General features: G+C 38.1%; 1 protein-coding gene across 2 annotated transcripts in view; it reads left to right on the top strand.

The window, feature by feature from the left end:
• Window positions 1–18,935, top strand: part of LOC117404386 (cyclin-dependent kinase 15-like) — a 43,650-nt gene that overhangs the window by 2,745 nt on the left and 21,970 nt on the right. For both annotated transcript variants that reach the window (XM_059032133.1, XM_059032132.1), the window contains exons 2-11: window positions 1,083–1,114; window positions 5,843–5,992; window positions 6,518–6,612; window positions 7,327–7,406; window positions 8,219–8,313; window positions 9,070–9,132; window positions 9,960–10,083; window positions 10,334–10,454; window positions 11,135–11,228; window positions 14,184–14,247. In XM_059032133.1, coding sequence (XP_058888116.1) covers window positions 1,083–1,114; window positions 5,843–5,992; window positions 6,518–6,612; window positions 7,327–7,406; window positions 8,219–8,313; window positions 9,070–9,132; window positions 9,960–10,083; window positions 10,334–10,454; window positions 11,135–11,228; window positions 14,184–14,247 — 918 coding nt within the window. The remainder of the gene's footprint in view (window positions 1–1,082; window positions 1,115–5,842; window positions 5,993–6,517; window positions 6,613–7,326; window positions 7,407–8,218; window positions 8,314–9,069; window positions 9,133–9,959; window positions 10,084–10,333; window positions 10,455–11,134; window positions 11,229–14,183; window positions 14,248–18,935) is intronic.

The following is an 18,935-nucleotide window of genomic DNA, read 5'->3' as shown; positions in this document are numbered from 1 at the left end:
GAAAGTAGGCTTGAAAAGAATAATTTGCTGCTAAAGATGTTCCAGCACCAACTGCACCTGCAGGTGTAATAGAGATAATGATCTAGACACTGGTGTTATTCAGAGTCTGCTTTGCTTATCATTAAAATAGCTATAGGGCAAGAGATGGCTAAAAAACAAATGAAACATTGGTGGTCTAAATTGAACAAAACTAACTAACAGCTTAGCACAATAGTCTGGGAAATGGTCTCGGCTTGAGAAAAGCCAACGACAGGACTGAGGTGCACTTGTAGGGCTGTATGGGGGAGCTTTCCCAAATGTAGCCATTACTGAATAAAGATTTTTTGTTCTCTCCTTTTTAATTCATACAACATAGTTCTAACCCATATTTGTTAAATATTCTTTCAAATTCTTTTGTTGTGATTTATAATTGTAAAAAAAAAAAACCAAAAAACCTACTAACGTTAATACCGTCATAAAAAATAGTATCTGCTATTTTATGGATTTAACAACATTTCATAGCAGTCACCTGTTAATAATTGACAGCCTTTGCTGCATTTAAGAGCAAATTGGGTTCTTGGTTGGGGTCCAACATGATGATAGCATTTAAAAACAAAATAGCAAGCGCACTTGTCAAAGGGAATAGTGGCCCACCTCAATTGCCCTTGATGTAAAAGCCAGTAAATGCAGTTTAAGTATTTTAGATTACACTTCAATTAGAGCTTATGGCCTGACAAACTGACCTTAATCCGAACTGTGTATTTCAAAGGTCCAGTCAGCCAACCTGACAGGAGGCAGCCTTATTCCAACCTACGCAAAATTGTCAATAAATATTGGCCCATTTTCAGTACCTGTCTGAAATGTGTTTTTCTAAATCAAAATAAAATAATGCAAAACAAGACAATATAATTATTTAATAACAGGGAGCCACAGCACATGCACAAATAATGCCTAAATGTAGCTGAGATGCAATCACTATCCATCTTTACAGATAATGTAACAACAGCACATTACAGAATGAGATATTACAGTAGGCATCATGTGTTACGGGCTCTAGGTGTTATCAGTGGAACTAAGATGTAAACCTCCTTTATTTTTAACAGGTCTGAAGCAGAGACACCTGGGCTATGAGGAGGTAAGGACCTCAGCATGAGACATGTGTTACAGTATTTTTTATATATAAAGGAAGTTATGGAACACAGGCTTTTCAGCTGACACCACAATGAAGCCAAATGTTTATGCTTAGTTTCTTTCAGTCCCTGTATCCATTCAATCATAAAGTCTTTTTTTTGTAGGGCTGAAGCAACAAACAAAAGTTTACTTAAGTGGAGGTTCAAATTCACCAGATACATGTTGTCAAATATAACGTGTGTCATGAGTCATTCTTTTCTGTGACCACTAGCATAGTAGATCCCAAATGACCAGATCCATATAAAGACCTCTTTACTATTCAGATCACTCAATGTTGGTCAGTATCTTTTAGTGGAGATTCTGAATATCTACCTCCAACACTCCCTTATAAAAGTGTACCCTAGTAAATGAATAGCAACATGTAATAAAGTATAGTGAAGGCCTGGTAAAGCTTAGGTCAGCATGGTAAAGAATAGTGAGGTATTAATAAACAGTGCATTCATGGTAAACTATGGTAAATGCATAGGAAAACCATGGGAAAAGCATGGCAAAACTACAAAAATACTGTGGTAAACTTTTATAAAGGTTCCATTGTGACCAATATACTGGTGATTGAGAAGGGATTATTGTAACCACATGTTACTTGTAAAACAACTGCAGTTCAAATACAGCACAATTACAGACAAACTGAAAAACTGTGTTGTGCATCAAGCACCGTATGGTGCCATGATGATAACATGGTTACAGAGAGCCCTACAAACATATCAATTGTTAGCTTCATACATCCTTGAAGAAGGCTTTAGAAACCAATTCCTCAGAATTCATCTTATTGTAGCGATCTTCCTTAAACTGAATGAAAGTGCGGTGTTAAGAAGGAAACAGAATTTATACAAAACGTGGCTTTTCTGAATTGTTCAGATAACATGCTTAATTACATCTATTGTTAAGAATTTTAATTAGGTATTACAAAGTTTAATTAATGGCATTGTGAAGACTGCTCAAGGAAAGTATTTAAATTTAACAGTTTTTCAAGCTAAAGAAATCAACAAAATGCATACAATTAAATCAATGGTGTTCAGGCAATTAGCCACAAGCCATGAAGCACATCTAGTGTTTCTGTTTGTTATGGAACCTCTGTTAGGGTATAATCTACGAGAAATAATTCACCTGTCAGTTTAAAAGCTGGCAGACAGAATCTTCATGACGGCATATTGTTGAGCTTTGGGGTTATACTGTAGATTACGATTAAAACTTAATGAAGCTTTACAGTTCAGTGTACTCCTGTGAGAACACAATAAAGAGAGAAAAACAAATATTGTCATGGCAAACCCAAAATGAATAAGATTTGTACCTTGCAAAAGTGAACTATTGTCATTTAGTTGATCAAACAGAAACACATATTTGGCATAAGTTTAAATATTTACCATTCAGAATGACTGCAATAAACATTGCTATTGGACTTGTCATAGGTTTACTGGAGCAAGTGACCTACTTGGGTCCTCCTAGTGGCTAGGCCAAGTCTTTGTGTGGGCTTTTGCACCACAGGTGTTCTGTGGCGCCCATGCAGGTTATCCTGGCAAAATTCGGAAATACACTGAACTTAAAACTAACATGTACCTACCCACAGCACACTCATACAAACTTACCTCAGATGGGGAGCAAACACTTAAATTAATTGAATCGGTACTAAATATTCAGGGAATGTAGATTACTCTCAATATCCCGTTGCGTCCACATGTTCTCCATTAGAAAAACAAAACTAAATGAGCCTAAAATTCCAGTATTTATTGTTTTAACTTTAACCTGATGAAAACAAAGTCAAAACTAATATCTCTCCCTGGAGTTCTAGGGGAAATAGAATAGCTTTGCTTTTTTCCTGCTGCATGTACTAATTCTAAGTCTGTTTTTCCTTAGTACATTTGCACGGTAATTTAGCAGGTTGCAATGTTAAATTTTCAAAACACTAAATGATCACTCATTAGTTTCCCCCAGTTGGCCTTTTTTTTCTGGTGCAGATTCATAGATCGACACACAGTGAGCGCAGAGAGCTCAGGAGAGAAAGATCCATGTAAATAATGTAAAATATTGCAAGGGTAACTGTGACAATATTAGTATTATATTCCATCAGTGTATACTATGTACTGTATTGTATGTATTTGTAGTATTTTTAACAACCATTAATCACTGTTCTTTACCATACATTCACTATGGAACCTGTATATTTTAGTAAACTTTTATAAAGGGATAGAAGGTGCCCCAAGTAGCTCACCTTGTAAAACCATAGCCGCTTGGAGTTCAGAGTATCATACAAGTGTGGTTTGAATCCTAAGTGTGGTTAGAGATGAAAATCGTTGGGATATTGTTCAATATGGCACTTCAGTGACCCCTACTGGTCAGGTACACAAAGAGTCCAAGTGCAGACTTCCCAGGCTGGGCTGGGCCTCCAGGGTTCAGTAACTTAGTACTATACACTGCTTATGTTTGTTGGGTAAAAAGTGTGAAACCTCAGTCCTGCAGATTGCTAACTGTGTTGCAGCATTCAAATTGAGCATATCAAATTGGATAGAAAAATAGTTGTGTTTTTTGTTTTACAAATAAATAAAGGTAGACAAGCACAGGTAACCTATAAATGCCAGAGCAAAATCCAACTACTTTGGAGACAAGTGAAACAAACACTCATTACAAGCAGAGCAGAACAGCTCTCACCAAAAAAACACAAGAGCTACACATTTTGTACACAAGAGACTCCCCCTCACTTGAACTGTCATTATGTTTGAATAGCTGTGCTTGTTTCACAGTAGGAAAGAAATAGAAAAAAGATGAAGTCACGGGACCTGACTTGAAGTAAGGCTCATGAGCATTGAAGCGTTTTTGAAACCTTGGTTGAGACAGAGACAGCGAGGAGTATGGAGGACTGGGCCCTGTGTGTGAGCTCTTTGAGGGAGGTGTGTGGAAGTTGCTTCTGCTGCTGTTTCCCAGATAAAATAGAAGAGGGGGGCACTCAGGACAGCGAAAGTCTAGATGAACTAGATGAATTGATGTGGAGAACTGCCTGGGCTTAGAGTGGACTTGCTTGCTTGCTTGCCTGTGCGTTGGATTAGCATACATATTACCTCTGAGATTCTGCTTTGTGGGATTGAGTTAATAGCCACATAATAGCCTGCGGTTCTGCAGTGGAGCCATCGGATCTGTGTTGTCCTCTGGCACTATAGGTCTGGTGGCTTTGCTGTGGATCCGCAGTGTGAAAAATGACAGATTGGCAGGAGCACGCTTCGAAGGACACATGTTTGAGCCTCTGTTTCACGAGTCGTCAGGGGGTTGCAGCAGTGAACCGAGACGACTAATTTTTTAGAAAAAACAAACAAACAAACTGTTTAGTTATTCTTATTTACTATATATTTGTAAAAATATATCGTATAGGTAGCTATGTAAGATAAAAACTGGATATCAGTTTGTATCGTACAGCACCCTATACAATAGTCTATTTTTCATGCACAAACATGTAGAGCATCTCAAGTTACTCTCTATATTGCTTGCTACAAATGTTTATTATAGGTTTAACCTTGAATGATTGTCCTGATTCAACCATCCAGAATGATAGTTTTCCTTCCTGAGTATTCCTGCAGTCTTTGTTGCTGACATTGCTGATGCCACAGGCACTGGACCACCCCCTCCTTTCCACCAGGAACTCTCCAGCCTGTCTAATTATTGCCTGAAGACAGTTTGTTATGTTGTTCCCTGCTCTCTGTCACGAGTTTAAGTGAGAACATCAGTCCGGGTGCTGTCTGGCAGTGTCGTCAAAGGCCCTGGGTTTGTCCTGTGAAGACCCAGGATCAATGCCCTGTCGACTGCTGTTATTGTTAAAAGGCTATATAATTTGACACAGCTGTCACTGCAGTTCAGAGGCTGTGTATGACTGACTAGATTTCTGGATTCACAGCAGCTGAGGCACGTTGAAGAAACAATATGAAGAATCCTGACACTGGTGAGACAGCCTCGTCTGTATCTAAACTCAGTCTCTAGCATTACTAGTTCATTGAAACAGAATTAGGTGTTGAGGTGGATTAACGCATCAACCTTTCACCTCAGGTTCAAATCCAGCTTAGGTGACAAGGGAATTTCCTTACAATTGAATTGAAATTGTGAAGGCTGTTTTGTCTAAAAGTCAAAGATATTCCACAAATACCGGAATAGATGAAACGTAGTTTATTCTTTATTTTACCCCCAGAAATGTGCTTTTGCTGAGGTGACTAGCTGCCAAGACTGGTAGGACAGTTACCATGACACAAGCCCCTTTTTTGAAGAGAAAGAAGGAACCCGAGGGACAGAGCCTCATTTATATATTTTGCATGTATTTACAGATGGGATGATTATCAGTTTTTGCATACCAACATTTTTTAAACTGGCAACAAATGCCCCCAGCCTAGTTGTTCTGCAATCATGGTTCTTTGTTTATATTGGTGGTTATAATTATACATAAAAACAGAAACCTCGCTGTTCCTCTGGGCCTACCATGCATACATACATATTTAAAATAAAACATTTAAAAAAATGTTAAATAAAATGTTGTACTCAAAAACCTGCTCTAGTTTAAAGAAGCCAACAACGGTTTATAAACATTGCATGAATATGAAATTTAATCCACTAAGAAGAATAGTTTTAAATAACTCATGAACTTACTAAACTATATGCAGTCATTTCAGTCATCTTTTTCTATGTTAATGTTTTCCAGCTGACTGACCTCACCGATTCTGCATTTCCTTCAGAGGAGATCCAGCCCCATTGGTTCCACACCCTACAGGTCAGGAGGTTGACAGTTCAAAGGTCAAGGAGCAACAGTGACCCCTTGGGAGGAAAGAGCTTCGAAGAAGGATGCCAATGGGTGAGAACTTGTTGAAATTGTTTCCACAGGAAAGATGGGAATGTGAGCTTCATTTATTTATATATTTATACATCCTGCGGAAGCAAGAAAGCTATTGGCAGGGTTTGCTACAAATGATGTATGCCCACATTATATACAACAGTAGGCAGTCCCTACTATTAACTAATTCAGCTTTCTGTCCTGCAAATATTTGGGTGGAGGGAGGAAAGAATCTACCCCTCAAAAAAAACACTATTGAAGTACCATTATTATACTGCAAATATCATCATTACCTGTAATGGCAACACAATTGATAACAAATATTGCACTGTGGTCCGTATTTCCTACCATTATATTGTCAAAATCTGAAAATGATTCAGTTCTACCAATGGCTTGTTACCATGGTAGCTAGCATAGAACTCTGTTTGGAATTGAACTACCACTGTGATTTCCCATTGATAGTTTATAATGACAACATCATTGGATGGTGCTTTCTATTCTTCCTGATAAAGAGCTGAGCTAACTGTAATCAATCCTTGCATTTAGAGAACAGGCCTCCAGTTTGGGACAGCCACCTCCTACCTGAACCTGGAGAAGCTGGGAGAGGGTTCCTACGCCACTGTTTATAAAGGGATCAGCCGGTCAGTGAAGGCTTTGCATGCAAACCCTGATTTCTGAACATTTTACATCTAAAAAATGGTGAAATACTTCTCAAAACCAGCCTTATACTGTATATGTTTACAATGGTGTATTCGCTCAGAAATTTTGCAGGTTATATTGGGTTATATTGGTTAACCGTGGAATTTAACATAAGTTGACATATCTTAGTGATTTGCTTGCCTCTGCCCCTGGGGTGTTTGGATACTGTAATCCAGCACTATAAACACCCCTGTGTCTATGTGTGCATGTGTTTGTGTGTGCTTGGAGGAGTGCTTTAGGAAGTGTGTCCCACAGGGAATTTGACTCTCCCACCCTTTGGACAAGGTCGGGGTGTATATTTATTCTTAATTAAAAGTTATACAGGTTGCTTATTCGTCTTTTGGCAGTAAAATTGGGCTGCTATATGTGTGTGGACAGTTGAGCAGAAACGGTAACCCACACTGCAAATAATGTTAAAGATTTTTTTCTGGCTGAGCTTTTATACAACTGTTGCCATGGTGCTGATAATTTAAGACTTCCAAACAAGCTAATCTGTACTGTGGCACTGTGGCAAAGTTTAACAGCTGAAATATCAAAAAGCCCTACTTGCGCTACAAATAATTAAGGAAGTCAGGCAAGGGCATGATTAATTAAATCCAGACTGTCTGAGCACAGATTCAGTCGCAGTGATGCTTTTATTTATGGATTGATTGTAGGATAAATGGACACCTTGTTGCTTTAAAAGTGATTAGGATGAAGACAGAAGAAGGAGTGCCATTCACAGCTATTAGAGAAGGTAGGGCCCTTTTACACAACTTCATTTGTTGTTTTAGTCCTCTACTGCAAGTCTGAATACAGAAGCTGTAAAACTGAGGAAAAGGCAAATCATGCAAAACAATGCAGTCACACCAAAACATTAAAAATCTGTGGAAGTATTAGGGGCTGTATTCCACTATAAAGATAATGAACACTGAATACATCTTCAGTATATACCGTAAACAGTGCAATATCACTATTCAAACATTACATACAGATGATATTTTATGACTTGTTTTTTTTTTTTTTTTTTTTTATTAAAAATGATTTCTTTTTAACTTTTCTGAGGACCGCCCCAATCTCAGTGGATCCCCTAGAGGCCTGGGCCCCAGATTGAGAACCATTTTTCTATTGCTTTGCAACTAGACAACATCCTCAGTTTATGAATGAATATGTTACAGTGATGAGTTAGATAATACATTCATCAGTTAGCTAATTAATGAATAATGACTGGTTTGCGAATTGATTATGGTGTGACAAGGATTTTCCCGCCAACATTGTTTCCTAGATGCTGTTGGCATGGGATACATAATCACTAGGAGACAAAGCAATTGCAATAGACGTGCTTATAGCTGCTGGGAGATGATGTGGCTCACCCATACTTGCAGCAACCTGCTCCAATGACAACTAGACTACCAACTAAAGCTATTTTGCTTGGTGTTTAGCTGCTTTACTCTGGGAGATAACACATTAACTGGGAAGTCTTCTGATTTTGAGATCATTCTACTAACTGACTTCTTACCATGGTTTTGTTCTATTGCCTAACAATCAGTTTTTATTATGAAATTTCAGCCTCATTGCTGAAAGGCCTGAAACATGCCAACATCGTCCTTCTCCATGACATCATTCACACACGAGAGACCCTGACATTCGTTTTTGAGTATGTGGTGAGTTATACCATTCCTGGTTCAACATTTGTCCTGACATTCCTATTATAACAGTAGGGTTGTTCTGTATGGTTCTCTATTATTGGTTATGTGTAGATCATTATTTGCCACGCTTACAAACTATTTGGAGTACCGCAGCACTTACTAAATCAAATAGTTATATCTATTTATGGATATCAATATATTTTTTGCAGAGTCGTTCTGCATACATTAATCTTTCCCAATACTGGTTGGAGAGCATATATTTCTGGTCTCACCATATCACTCTCCGGTGGTATGGTACCTAACTGCAACGGGCCCCAGACAAAGGAAGAAATGTTACACAGCAATCTGTGGAAACCAAATATAAACATCTGCATCTGTTGATTAATGGCGAACGACCCTTCCACCCCATGGCACAGCAGGCCTGTATAGAGGTCTAAGAAGCACAACTCCACTCAAAATTGCAGATTAAAGGGAGTTAAAGTTCAGAAATGAATTTCATAAATCCTACCTGTCATGCACTTCTATTCACTATATAGGTCTCACAAGTGCAGTTTTGAAAGGAACAAATACCTGTATATAAATATACTGTATACCGCAGCAGTAAAAACTGGATCTTAAGCCTGGGTCATCACTCCCAAGATTGAATTATAAAAAAAAACAACAGATATAACATTGGGCAATGTTAAAAGCCCCTGAGTCCACTGTACATTATGTGTTAACAGCTTGTTCTTGTCAACATGCCCCCCCCCCTCTCTCTCTCTCTCTCTCTAGCAAACTGATCTAGCACAGTATATGATTCAGCACCCTGGGGGCCTACATTCATACAATGTTAAGGTAACAGTTATTGTATATGTAATATACACTCAGACTGAGAGAGTGACGATACCTCTTTGGCATTTTAGAGTTAAAGTACATTGTCCTCCTTGTGTTTGCTATCATTCTCAGTGGTTCTGTTGCTCCAATAAGGAGTTATTATCAGTAGTCTCTAAATCTGCCTTTAACTTGTCTAGAGAATCCCAAGTGTAAGGAAAGGTCACAGTAAGACCCTACCTTTAACGTTAACTTTCTGACCGAGTGAGACAGCAACAGTTACAAATATGACTCTATTCTGGACATTTTCTCAACTGCCTCCCTTGCATGTTTGAGATTACTGTTTCCCATCAGAAGTTCAATATGGTATACTGTGGTAAATCACAGAGGAGTCAGTGCATGGTACATAACACAGTTAACCATGGTTGGGCATAGTACAAGCATGTGCAACTACAAAATCACAAAGCAGATTTCTAAAAAATGTCTAATTGACAGCACTTTTAACAGCAAATGCAAGGTATTAGAAAAATATGAAAATTAGTACCACATGTAAAAATCGAACGTAGGAATTTGGAAATTGGAAATGACTGGCATTTTTTTGGTTATCGTTGATAATTCCAGGTTAATTAATTCCTAGAAACGTCAATCACTCTAAAAGTGTTTCCATATAACCCAATCACTGGGGCTTAATTAAATACAACCTATGACATATCCAGTCTGGAACACTGTTAGGTTAAATAGCAAACATGACACATGGTTGTGCACAATATGATCTTGTATTACAAATAATCGGTGCTTAGCAAGGAGTGGGTCATGTGAAGTGACTCATAGTCTTTATGTCTCTCTCACAGGTCTTAGTGTTTCAGTTGCTGAGGGGTCTGTCATATATCCACCGCCAGAGGATTCTGCACCGAGACCTCAAACCGCAGAACCTGCTGATCAGCTACCTAGGGGAGCTCAAGCTCGCAGATTTTGGTGAGTTCAGGACCAGAAACCAGCCACCACATTTACTTTTAAGCTCTGCTTCATTGCAAAGTTTGAACAAAAAATAACTGGAGCAAGTAATTAACTATCAAGGTTTCTTGGTTTCAAACATGTTTTTTTTTTCTACCGAGAAACCTTTGCACAAGAGTAAAATGTTAAAAATGAAATGACCCATAACCTCTAAATCAAGTAATGTTAAAATATAGCGAGCCCTCCATTGTAACGATTTGTTGTTTGGCAGGTCTGGCCCGGGCCAAGTCTATCCCCAGTCAAACCTACTCCTCAGAGGTGGTGACGCTGTGGTACCGGCCCCCTGATGTTCTTCTAGGAGCCACGGACTACTCCACCGGACTGGACATGTGGTGAGAGCCCCTGCACTCCATCCTTCAAACAATCTCAAAGAGACACAGGCAGGGTATAGCTGTGTACACCACCACTGTCATCCAGTCATATTGTAATGACTCCTGTTAGCGGCTGATGAGTTAATAATTCTGACATCAGCAGAAGACATGTACTTACTTACCTCTCGACTTGCTCTTTATTGAATGGTAAGGCATTTGTCTTTGAACCTTTGCATTCAATTCAATGGGCTGAAAAGCCAAATTAATTACAGTGGTGCCCTATGGGAAAAAATACAGACCCCTGCGGTTGCAACAGGTATTTAAATGTCTGTGTTCTTTGCATTATTATAAGCTATAGCATGTATTCTGGTTCTGTAAAGTCGCTCCGATTCCTTAGGGATAGCGAGTGGTCATGGTTACAGCCCTGACATTGAAACTCCCTCCCTGAGCCAAGGTGGACACACACTTGTGTTTCCGATCGAGGATGAGATTTGATTAAGCAGGAGGAGAATGTAATGAATCTCCTCTTAGCGGCTGATGAGTTCATAATGCTGACATCAGCATAAAACCTGTACTTACATCTCGACTACAGAGCTGGCTCTTTAGTTGAATGGTAAGATGTTTGTCTATTCTAGTTGTTCTTCAGAATCACTTTGTATATCATTTTTCAGTTTCAATCTTTTTTGTCATTGCATTCCCAGGGGCGTGGGCTGTATATTTATCGAGATGCTAGAAGGATCCCCGGCTTTCCCTGGTGTCACAGATATCGTTGAACAACTGCAGAAGATCTGGGCAGTAAGTGAAAAAGCTGATCAATAGGCTCTCCCAGACATGGGACTGTGATGTGGCAAAGCATGCATTGTCTGATTAATATTATGCAAAGATCTGGCATACTATGGGCACTAAGCGACTTCAAAGGATTTGCCTCTACCTCTATACAGTATCCATTTCAAATAGGTGTTTAAACTACACAACATTTGGTAAGATTTATTCAGGTTGTTAATTAGCTTTTTTCATTGTAAAAGGGGAAAATGGTTAATGTTATAAAACCAGAAAAAATAAAAAATGAAAAGAAACTTAGGTTGGTAAATCTATCCATCCTAGTTATTTTAAGATTTTCTTTATAATAAACTAATTTTGTATATACAGTATTGTTTCATAATTAACTAATAATTAATTAGCTTTTTTTTTTAAATTAATGATTACTTACTATTAATTCCTTGTACGGCTGTATTTGATGGCTTTTATATGAGGTTGTATAGCAAAACCAGTCCTAGATACTGATCTGGGGATTTCTGGCACACCCTCAAGATGTCAGCAAGTGAATGTCAATGTAAATGTAATATGCATACAGGCCATGAGACAGTAGAGGGGTTGGCATCCAGAAATCCTGCACTGGACAGTCCCTGAAAAGCCATGAGAAATCCTCAGCCTAATGAGTTATATTGAACACACATCTTTACTGTATCAAAACCCACCAAATTAGATTTTAAAACAAAGTTACAAAGATAAAAAGACTGTATCTAAATCATCTCGCCGTGTTGCATATAGCTTTCTTTAGGTTATTATAATATATTAACAAACAGCCTTGCCTCTTACTAAACATACTTACTGTCCTCTTAATATATATACACCCACTCTTTCCTTGTGATGAGCAGAGGCTGGGGTGATGCAGGTGCAGTATTGGTAATGGGTCTCATGTCAGAGCATGGCTTGCCTTGATAGGCATATATTACATAATGGTGTTGCTGTTGTTGCTGTAGTTGTTTTTCAGTAATTTTTCTGTCACAAAATAATGGTGCAAATAAAAATGCACAAAAAAATCTGACCCAATGGAACATTATTTATCAAAGCTTTTATTTTTATTTTTTAACCAATGCATCATTTTTTTAAAATAAAAAACAAAACTGTTATTGAACAAACAGTATATATTGTTTGTACAAGTACAGTGACTGCACTTACAGATTATTATTATTATTATTATTATTATTATTTATTTCTTAGCAGACACCCTTATCCATGGTGACTTAGTTGTTACAAAATATCACAGTGCAAAGTATCGCATTATAAAATATCACATTACAAGTTATCACATTATAAAATACCACATTACAAAATATCATAATACAGATAAGAGCAGTTATGAAAGTTCAATAAGATCAAATTTAAGTAAGAGCAAAATAAAGAATACAGTAAGGTATAAGTAAGAGCAGTTATAACTTATAGTAACTATATGCTTATATGAGTAAAGTCCAGTAAGAACATGTAGTAAGTATGATAAATGGATGAGAATGATTTCCCAATAAGAGCAAATACATATACGTATGGGTACCTATAAGAGTAAAATCAAATACAAGATACAGTTCTAGTTAGGAGCAGTAGTTGAATGCGCCAAGGTATGGAGCAGTTCAGTGCAGGTACAAGCTGATGCAAGAACTGGAACAAGTGGGTGCCATATAGTCCAGTATAGTATAGAGTTGGATACTGTACATTACGCAGTACATGTGGAAGGTAACTACAGTGAAAGTAAATACATCTTGTTAATGTACCTGCACTTTGAAGTGTTTCCTATAGTTTTATTAAAGACTGCCCAGGTGGGTCAAATCCCTGAGGTCTAGTTGTCCTAACCCCTAAATTGAAAACTCTAGCAAACAGCCTTCCCTTTGACGAACACCAAACCCATAATGGACAGACTAGGAGTCTAATTGAATTGACATGGAGGAGGCTGTTCACTTCGCTGTCTCGCTGGCTCAATTCCAGTGTAGGGAGTACCTTTGTTAGCAGCCTGTCAGGGAGCACAGAGAAGCAGAGGTCCACTTTTGTTTAATTTTGTTAAAATTATTTTAAATAGAGAGCCCCAAATCCCCCAACTGAAAAAGCTAATTGCAAACAAGAGAGAAAAACTGTACTGCAGTAACTAGTTAATCTATATCGATGGTCAAAATCACCTCTTTGGACCACAGGGGTGCCCAGACCCCAGTTTGGGAACCTCTGCAGTAGAGGCACATCAGCGGGAGTCAGGACAGTGTGTGTTGACATACTGTAGTGGGGCTTTCACCTCTGATGGTCTGGGATTGAATCCAGCTTTGGCAATGCAATGGTTTGTTTTGTAAGGGCTCAATTAAGCACAAGTCATACCGAATGTAGAGAATATGCAATTGGTGAAGGGTACAGCAGTAGTGACTTCATAATTTGACATTTCACTGGCATCACAATAATGTGTAGCAATGCACACTGGTAATCTACTGCATTACCATGGTACCATATAGGTTTGCTGTCGTATAAAGACCGTTGTGCAACACATTCTGACGATGCTGTAGTCGGATTATGATTCTGCAAAGGTTTGCTCAAAGTAATAAAGAAATACTCTGTATTATTATCATGGTTTCAAACCTTAAGCACATATGTGGTCTGAACTTAGCCACTCACTGGAGAGTTGTCCGCATAACAAAACCAGCAAAATTCAGCACATTGGTGCTCGGCATATCAGCAGGTGGTCTCAGAAAGACAGGACTCATCCCCTAAAATGGTGGTCCCTACAGGTGAAGCTGAGGAATGCTAGCTACATTGGTCCGGAAATGAAAAAAGTTAAAGTTGTTCTTTTTTTTTTTTAATATACAAACTTTCAAGGTCCCCTCATAGTATAAAGGTGGATTTGAGAAGTTTGCATTTTAAAAATGAATACACAGTTTAATATAAAGAAACTGCCTGTGCTGGATCTTAATTGAGTGTTGTGTTTCTCATCTGTAGGTATTAGGGGTTCCTACTGAGGAAACCTGGCCTGAAGTTACTGAACTGCCAAACTACAAACCAGGTTCGTTTTTCAATGTTCTATTTCGATGATTCTCAGATCTAAGCTGCAGGTGTCGACTCTCTTGAGTCTGGTTTTACTAGATTCAATCAGACTCTCTGCCTTTTAAAATGTCCTGTATTTTATATATTAGACATTGCTGTGACAAAGTATGTTTTCCCAGTTATTACATCAAATGTCATGATAAAGTGACCGCAGTGGCAATAAAGATAAGGAGAACTATTAGTATGTTAGGCAAGTTTCTTGTGTTGTTCTGTCACAACAGAACACTTGGCAAACACTATCACTTGCAGCAGTGGGAGTTTATAAATAATAACTTCTTCAAGCCTGACACGGTAGCAAACCAAATACCGTTTCTAAGTATATTTTTCATAACAGTACGGACATTGTATTTTGTTTGTTTAAAAGACAGAATTTGACTTCCAGCAAGGTCCTTGTTTTAGATATTGTAGATTTAGCTTAAGGTTGTCATTGCCTAACACAGCATTACACAGTGACAGCCAGTGTCTTAAATTCAAAGCCAGCGACTCCTGGCTCATATCCATGTCTCTAACCACTAAACTAGCTTCCCAAGGCAAATGTCTATCTTTCATGTTTAATAAATCAGATATTTTGAAGGGATGCAGCACAGGAGAACAAGGCCACTAAATCCCCTTTCATACAGCCAGACTGCTTGGGTTTATCTGAGCATATTAAACTGCCACTGCAAAGAAGTGGGTGTTGGTCTTTGACCCAGGCTAAATCTGCAGCTTTTTCAATTCAGAGTCAGAGTGGTGCCCCCCTTCCTCCCTCCCTCTCTTTTCACACGCAAATGTGGGTTCCCTGCGTCTGTGACACAATGGCCAAGCTGTTTTCAATTCAGTTCTCCCCTTTTCTGATGACAATTAGCAAAGGAGGCATTCTCCATAGTCACAAATCAGCTTTGGGACAAGGACAAATCTTTCGCTTTTCGTCCTGAACTTCATAGATTTCGAAAAAAAATTTCTTCTCTATTTTTGTTTGTGAGAATTTTGTGTGCTTGTGAAAAGTGCTGATCTGGCTAAAGTATTCTATCTTTAGAGCTGGGATAGCACAAGAGACAAAACTATAAGACACAAACATTGTGGCTAAAGTCTTAATTCAATGTCAATACCATGAGCATTGGCAACGTGTGCTGCTTTTCTCCAAATGGCCTGCCATATTGATTGCATGTTAAAAAAATTGAGTAGTTTGGCTCCGTTGGTCCTAACCCCAATCTTTAACAATCAATTGATTCATTGATTTCAACACATGGTTCTCTCTCTCTCTCTCTCTCTCTCTCTCTCTCTCTCTCTCTCTCTCTCTCTCTCTCTCTCTCTCTCTCTCTCTCTCTCTCTCTCTCCTCTGATTGATCTTAAAGACATTGCCAGGCATTGCAATAAATAACCAAACTGTCATTAGACACTATTTACAATTCCAAAACGAATAAGAAACTGCAGCAGACTACTCCCAAGCTCCTAAATTAAATATCTAAGTTTTTTATTTTTGGTTTGGTAAATTACGATGCGTTTCGAGGGTGCAATGTTGACCACTGGCACAGCTTTGAAGACCACTGGGATGTGCTGACTTCCCCCTTTTTCCTAGTCTGATTTCATTGCACTGAGGATGTTTCCACTAACATCTAAAATGAGCAATGACATTGATTTTCTTGCTCCAAACGGTCCCTCATAAAATACATGACAGATTTAAAGCATCAATGCTACTGCAGCAAATCACACTTTCGAAGTAATAACACAGAAAGCTGTGTTAGAAAGATATTGCCAGCAGGTCAGAGAATCTGAGGTGTGGGTTGTAATGGAACGGACCATTATGGCTATAGCAGAGTCTATATAGGTTTGTTATAACCTTTTATTTTTAGAAAAAGTTTGGCACTGAGACTTCAGTTTAAACTCATGCAGCAGTTTATGTTTCTCCTTGAAGCATTTTTCAATGCATCTAATGCCAGTTGACTTGCCTGTAAAAATGCCAGAAACACTTTTTGCACAACACCATTTAAATAACTCTATGGAATCTGTTTTCGATGTGTACGCCAGGAATGATATGTGGACTATTGGCGAACGGGGGTACTGTTGCCATCTTTCAATGTTAATTCTCCATTTAATGGATCATGTGATGTAATCTAGATTATGTTTACTCAATCAATGGTTCATTAAATATAGTGATAGTTTAATAACCGTCTTGAAGTGCAATTCAAGGCAGTATTAGGCAGATGGGTGTTGGATTTCAGTCTTCAAAACAAGACTTGAGTGGTGAATGGGAATATGATTTTTTTTTTTCTTTCTTCCCAATCTCATTTTGAAATCTTTTTGCATTCATAAAATCCAACAGTATACAACAACAACAACACTGTGTTGCTAAGCAGATTTAGTGCCTGATCTAAGGAAAGTACCAGATTCAGCTGTTTAATTTAGGTTGAAATACATTATACATGTTCCACATTAAGAATACTATATGACCGTTCATGGAGAGCTGTGCTTATTAGGTCTCTCAACATCCATTATAAAATAAATTTACAGAACTATAGTCACTTGAACAGTTCATGGATACAGAGGAGAAAAGTATGACTCAAGTAATGAAACTGTGCACTATCATGGTCTCTAACCACTGTGTGTTTACATAGTAATTATGTAGTAAATACATGTGTACTAACCCTAACCCTTTTCTGATACAATTGTGTACTTACCTATATCTTGGAAAAAGCTTTACACATTAACTACATTGTAAATAATAAAGACACAAACATCACAAAAACATATTGATAATGTCCATTCAAATATTCCAATTTATTTTCGTAAATTTTGAAGGGCCAAAAAAAAAAAAAAAAACTTTCATCCCTAGGCTTCATAACTCAACAGTTTACAAATGTACATATGCCCGGATGGCAAACATCCCTAGGGTGACTATAATTCATCATATGTCTGTCATAGTGTGACAGGCTGGACGAGTGGTCTGACGTCACGGCAGAAGCAGGAAGGGAAAAAATACGACACCAGAGAGTACTGCAGGTAAAGTGAAGAATCGGCTGGCTGCCGTTTTTATTAACAAATACAAAAATAAATAAAATATTTAAACAAAAACACACTGTGCTCGCAGAGCAAAATAAAAGGTTTAAACAAAACAAATCTCGAACACAGAAATAAATAATAATACAACACAGGTCAGGCTGGGCAGATTGCCTTCACTGTTCCTATATTATTTAAGTTTCGTTTCTCTTTTCAATCGCTGTTTCTCTTTTCAATAGCCGTCTCTCTGCTCGCTCTCTCCTCTCTAACACCCACCCCCAGTGCCGAGAGCTGCAGGCTTTTTATATCATGGCCGAGGGGTTTAACTAATTGGTAATCATCCTATTACCCCTCGGCCACAATCTGCATGGGTTTATTAATTGTGTTGTGGATGGGGCTACCCATCCACACTAAACAAAACAATCGGCTATGCCGTTCTAAACAAAACAATAACAAAACAAACGACGCTTCGCCGACATAAAAATAAACCAACACAAAACAATCTGCACAGGGGCGGAGGGGGAGATAAACAAAACAATGTACAGGGCACCTCACCCTGTTACACATAGTTACATACCTTACAACTGAAACTTGATACAGCTGTTCATTTTTGCTAGTTACTTCTGTCTGCAGTTTGGCATGTATTTCCCCTGCTTTATATTTCTGGCCAGCAGAGGGCAGAAAATGATAGCATTAAACACAACAATGTCATCCAGAACACAGGTCAGGCACTGCTTAGAGGTTTGTGTATGAAGATGTGCATACAAGGTAGGGTAGCCTAAATGTGTAAGAACAATCTGGTAACCCTTTCTGGACTGAACACTTTTAGTAAGCTTTGAACCTTCATACAAAAAGTCTTTGGTACAGCAACAAGCAATGTATGTATAATAGCTATGAACAAAATAATAGGTTTAAAAAGCAAAATAATTCTTAAATAAAATCAGATCCACTTCAAAATACAAGTACAATAACTACACTGTAGCTACACTGTACTTGCACCTTTGTTATTTAATTTATACTACATAATTTAATACATTTACTTACAGCAAAATTACATGATCAGGAAAATAACTTTGTAAATACATGTAGTTAATGTATGGCATTCCATCCTCACACTTGTGTGACAAGTGCATGTAGTAAATATTAATAAATACAGTGTAACTACATGTAGTTAATGTACCTGTAAGTATATCCATAAAATCCAAACATCTATGTGTCACCTGAGCGGTGTGTTGTCCTATGTAGTTTACAAATAGTCCATATTTAAGGAATGTATTAACTTTTGTTCATATGCGTTTCCTATGACATATTATCAGTACCAGTATAAAGAAAACACATGGATTTCTGTTTTATTCCTGTGCATAGTTAATGTGTGTAACTAACTGAGAAATATGGTTTGGTAAAAAATAGTTGACTATGATAAGCCATGGCAAAAACACAGTATATGCATGGGAGGTAAAACTTCAGAGTGACCGTGCCCTGGTAATTGTTTAGATGCATAGCACTACACAGAAGGGTAAACAGTGGTAAACACACATTAATGTCTGAATTATACTGTGCAAATCTCAGATGGACCTGGACGGGCACATTATTGTGTCAGGCTGCACTTTTACTGCCTAGGACCATCTGAGACTTGCCATGTCAGAGGCTCCTGCCATCTCTGTCCGTTAT

This window comes from Acipenser ruthenus, chromosome 10 (genome assembly GCF_902713425.1).
Source record: "Acipenser ruthenus chromosome 10, fAciRut3.2 maternal haplotype, whole genome shotgun sequence".
In the NCBI taxonomy this organism is placed as follows: domain Eukaryota; kingdom Metazoa; phylum Chordata; class Actinopteri; order Acipenseriformes; family Acipenseridae; genus Acipenser; species Acipenser ruthenus.
Note: the sequence above shows the minus strand (reverse complement) of the source record. Positions and strands in the feature narration are given on the sequence as shown.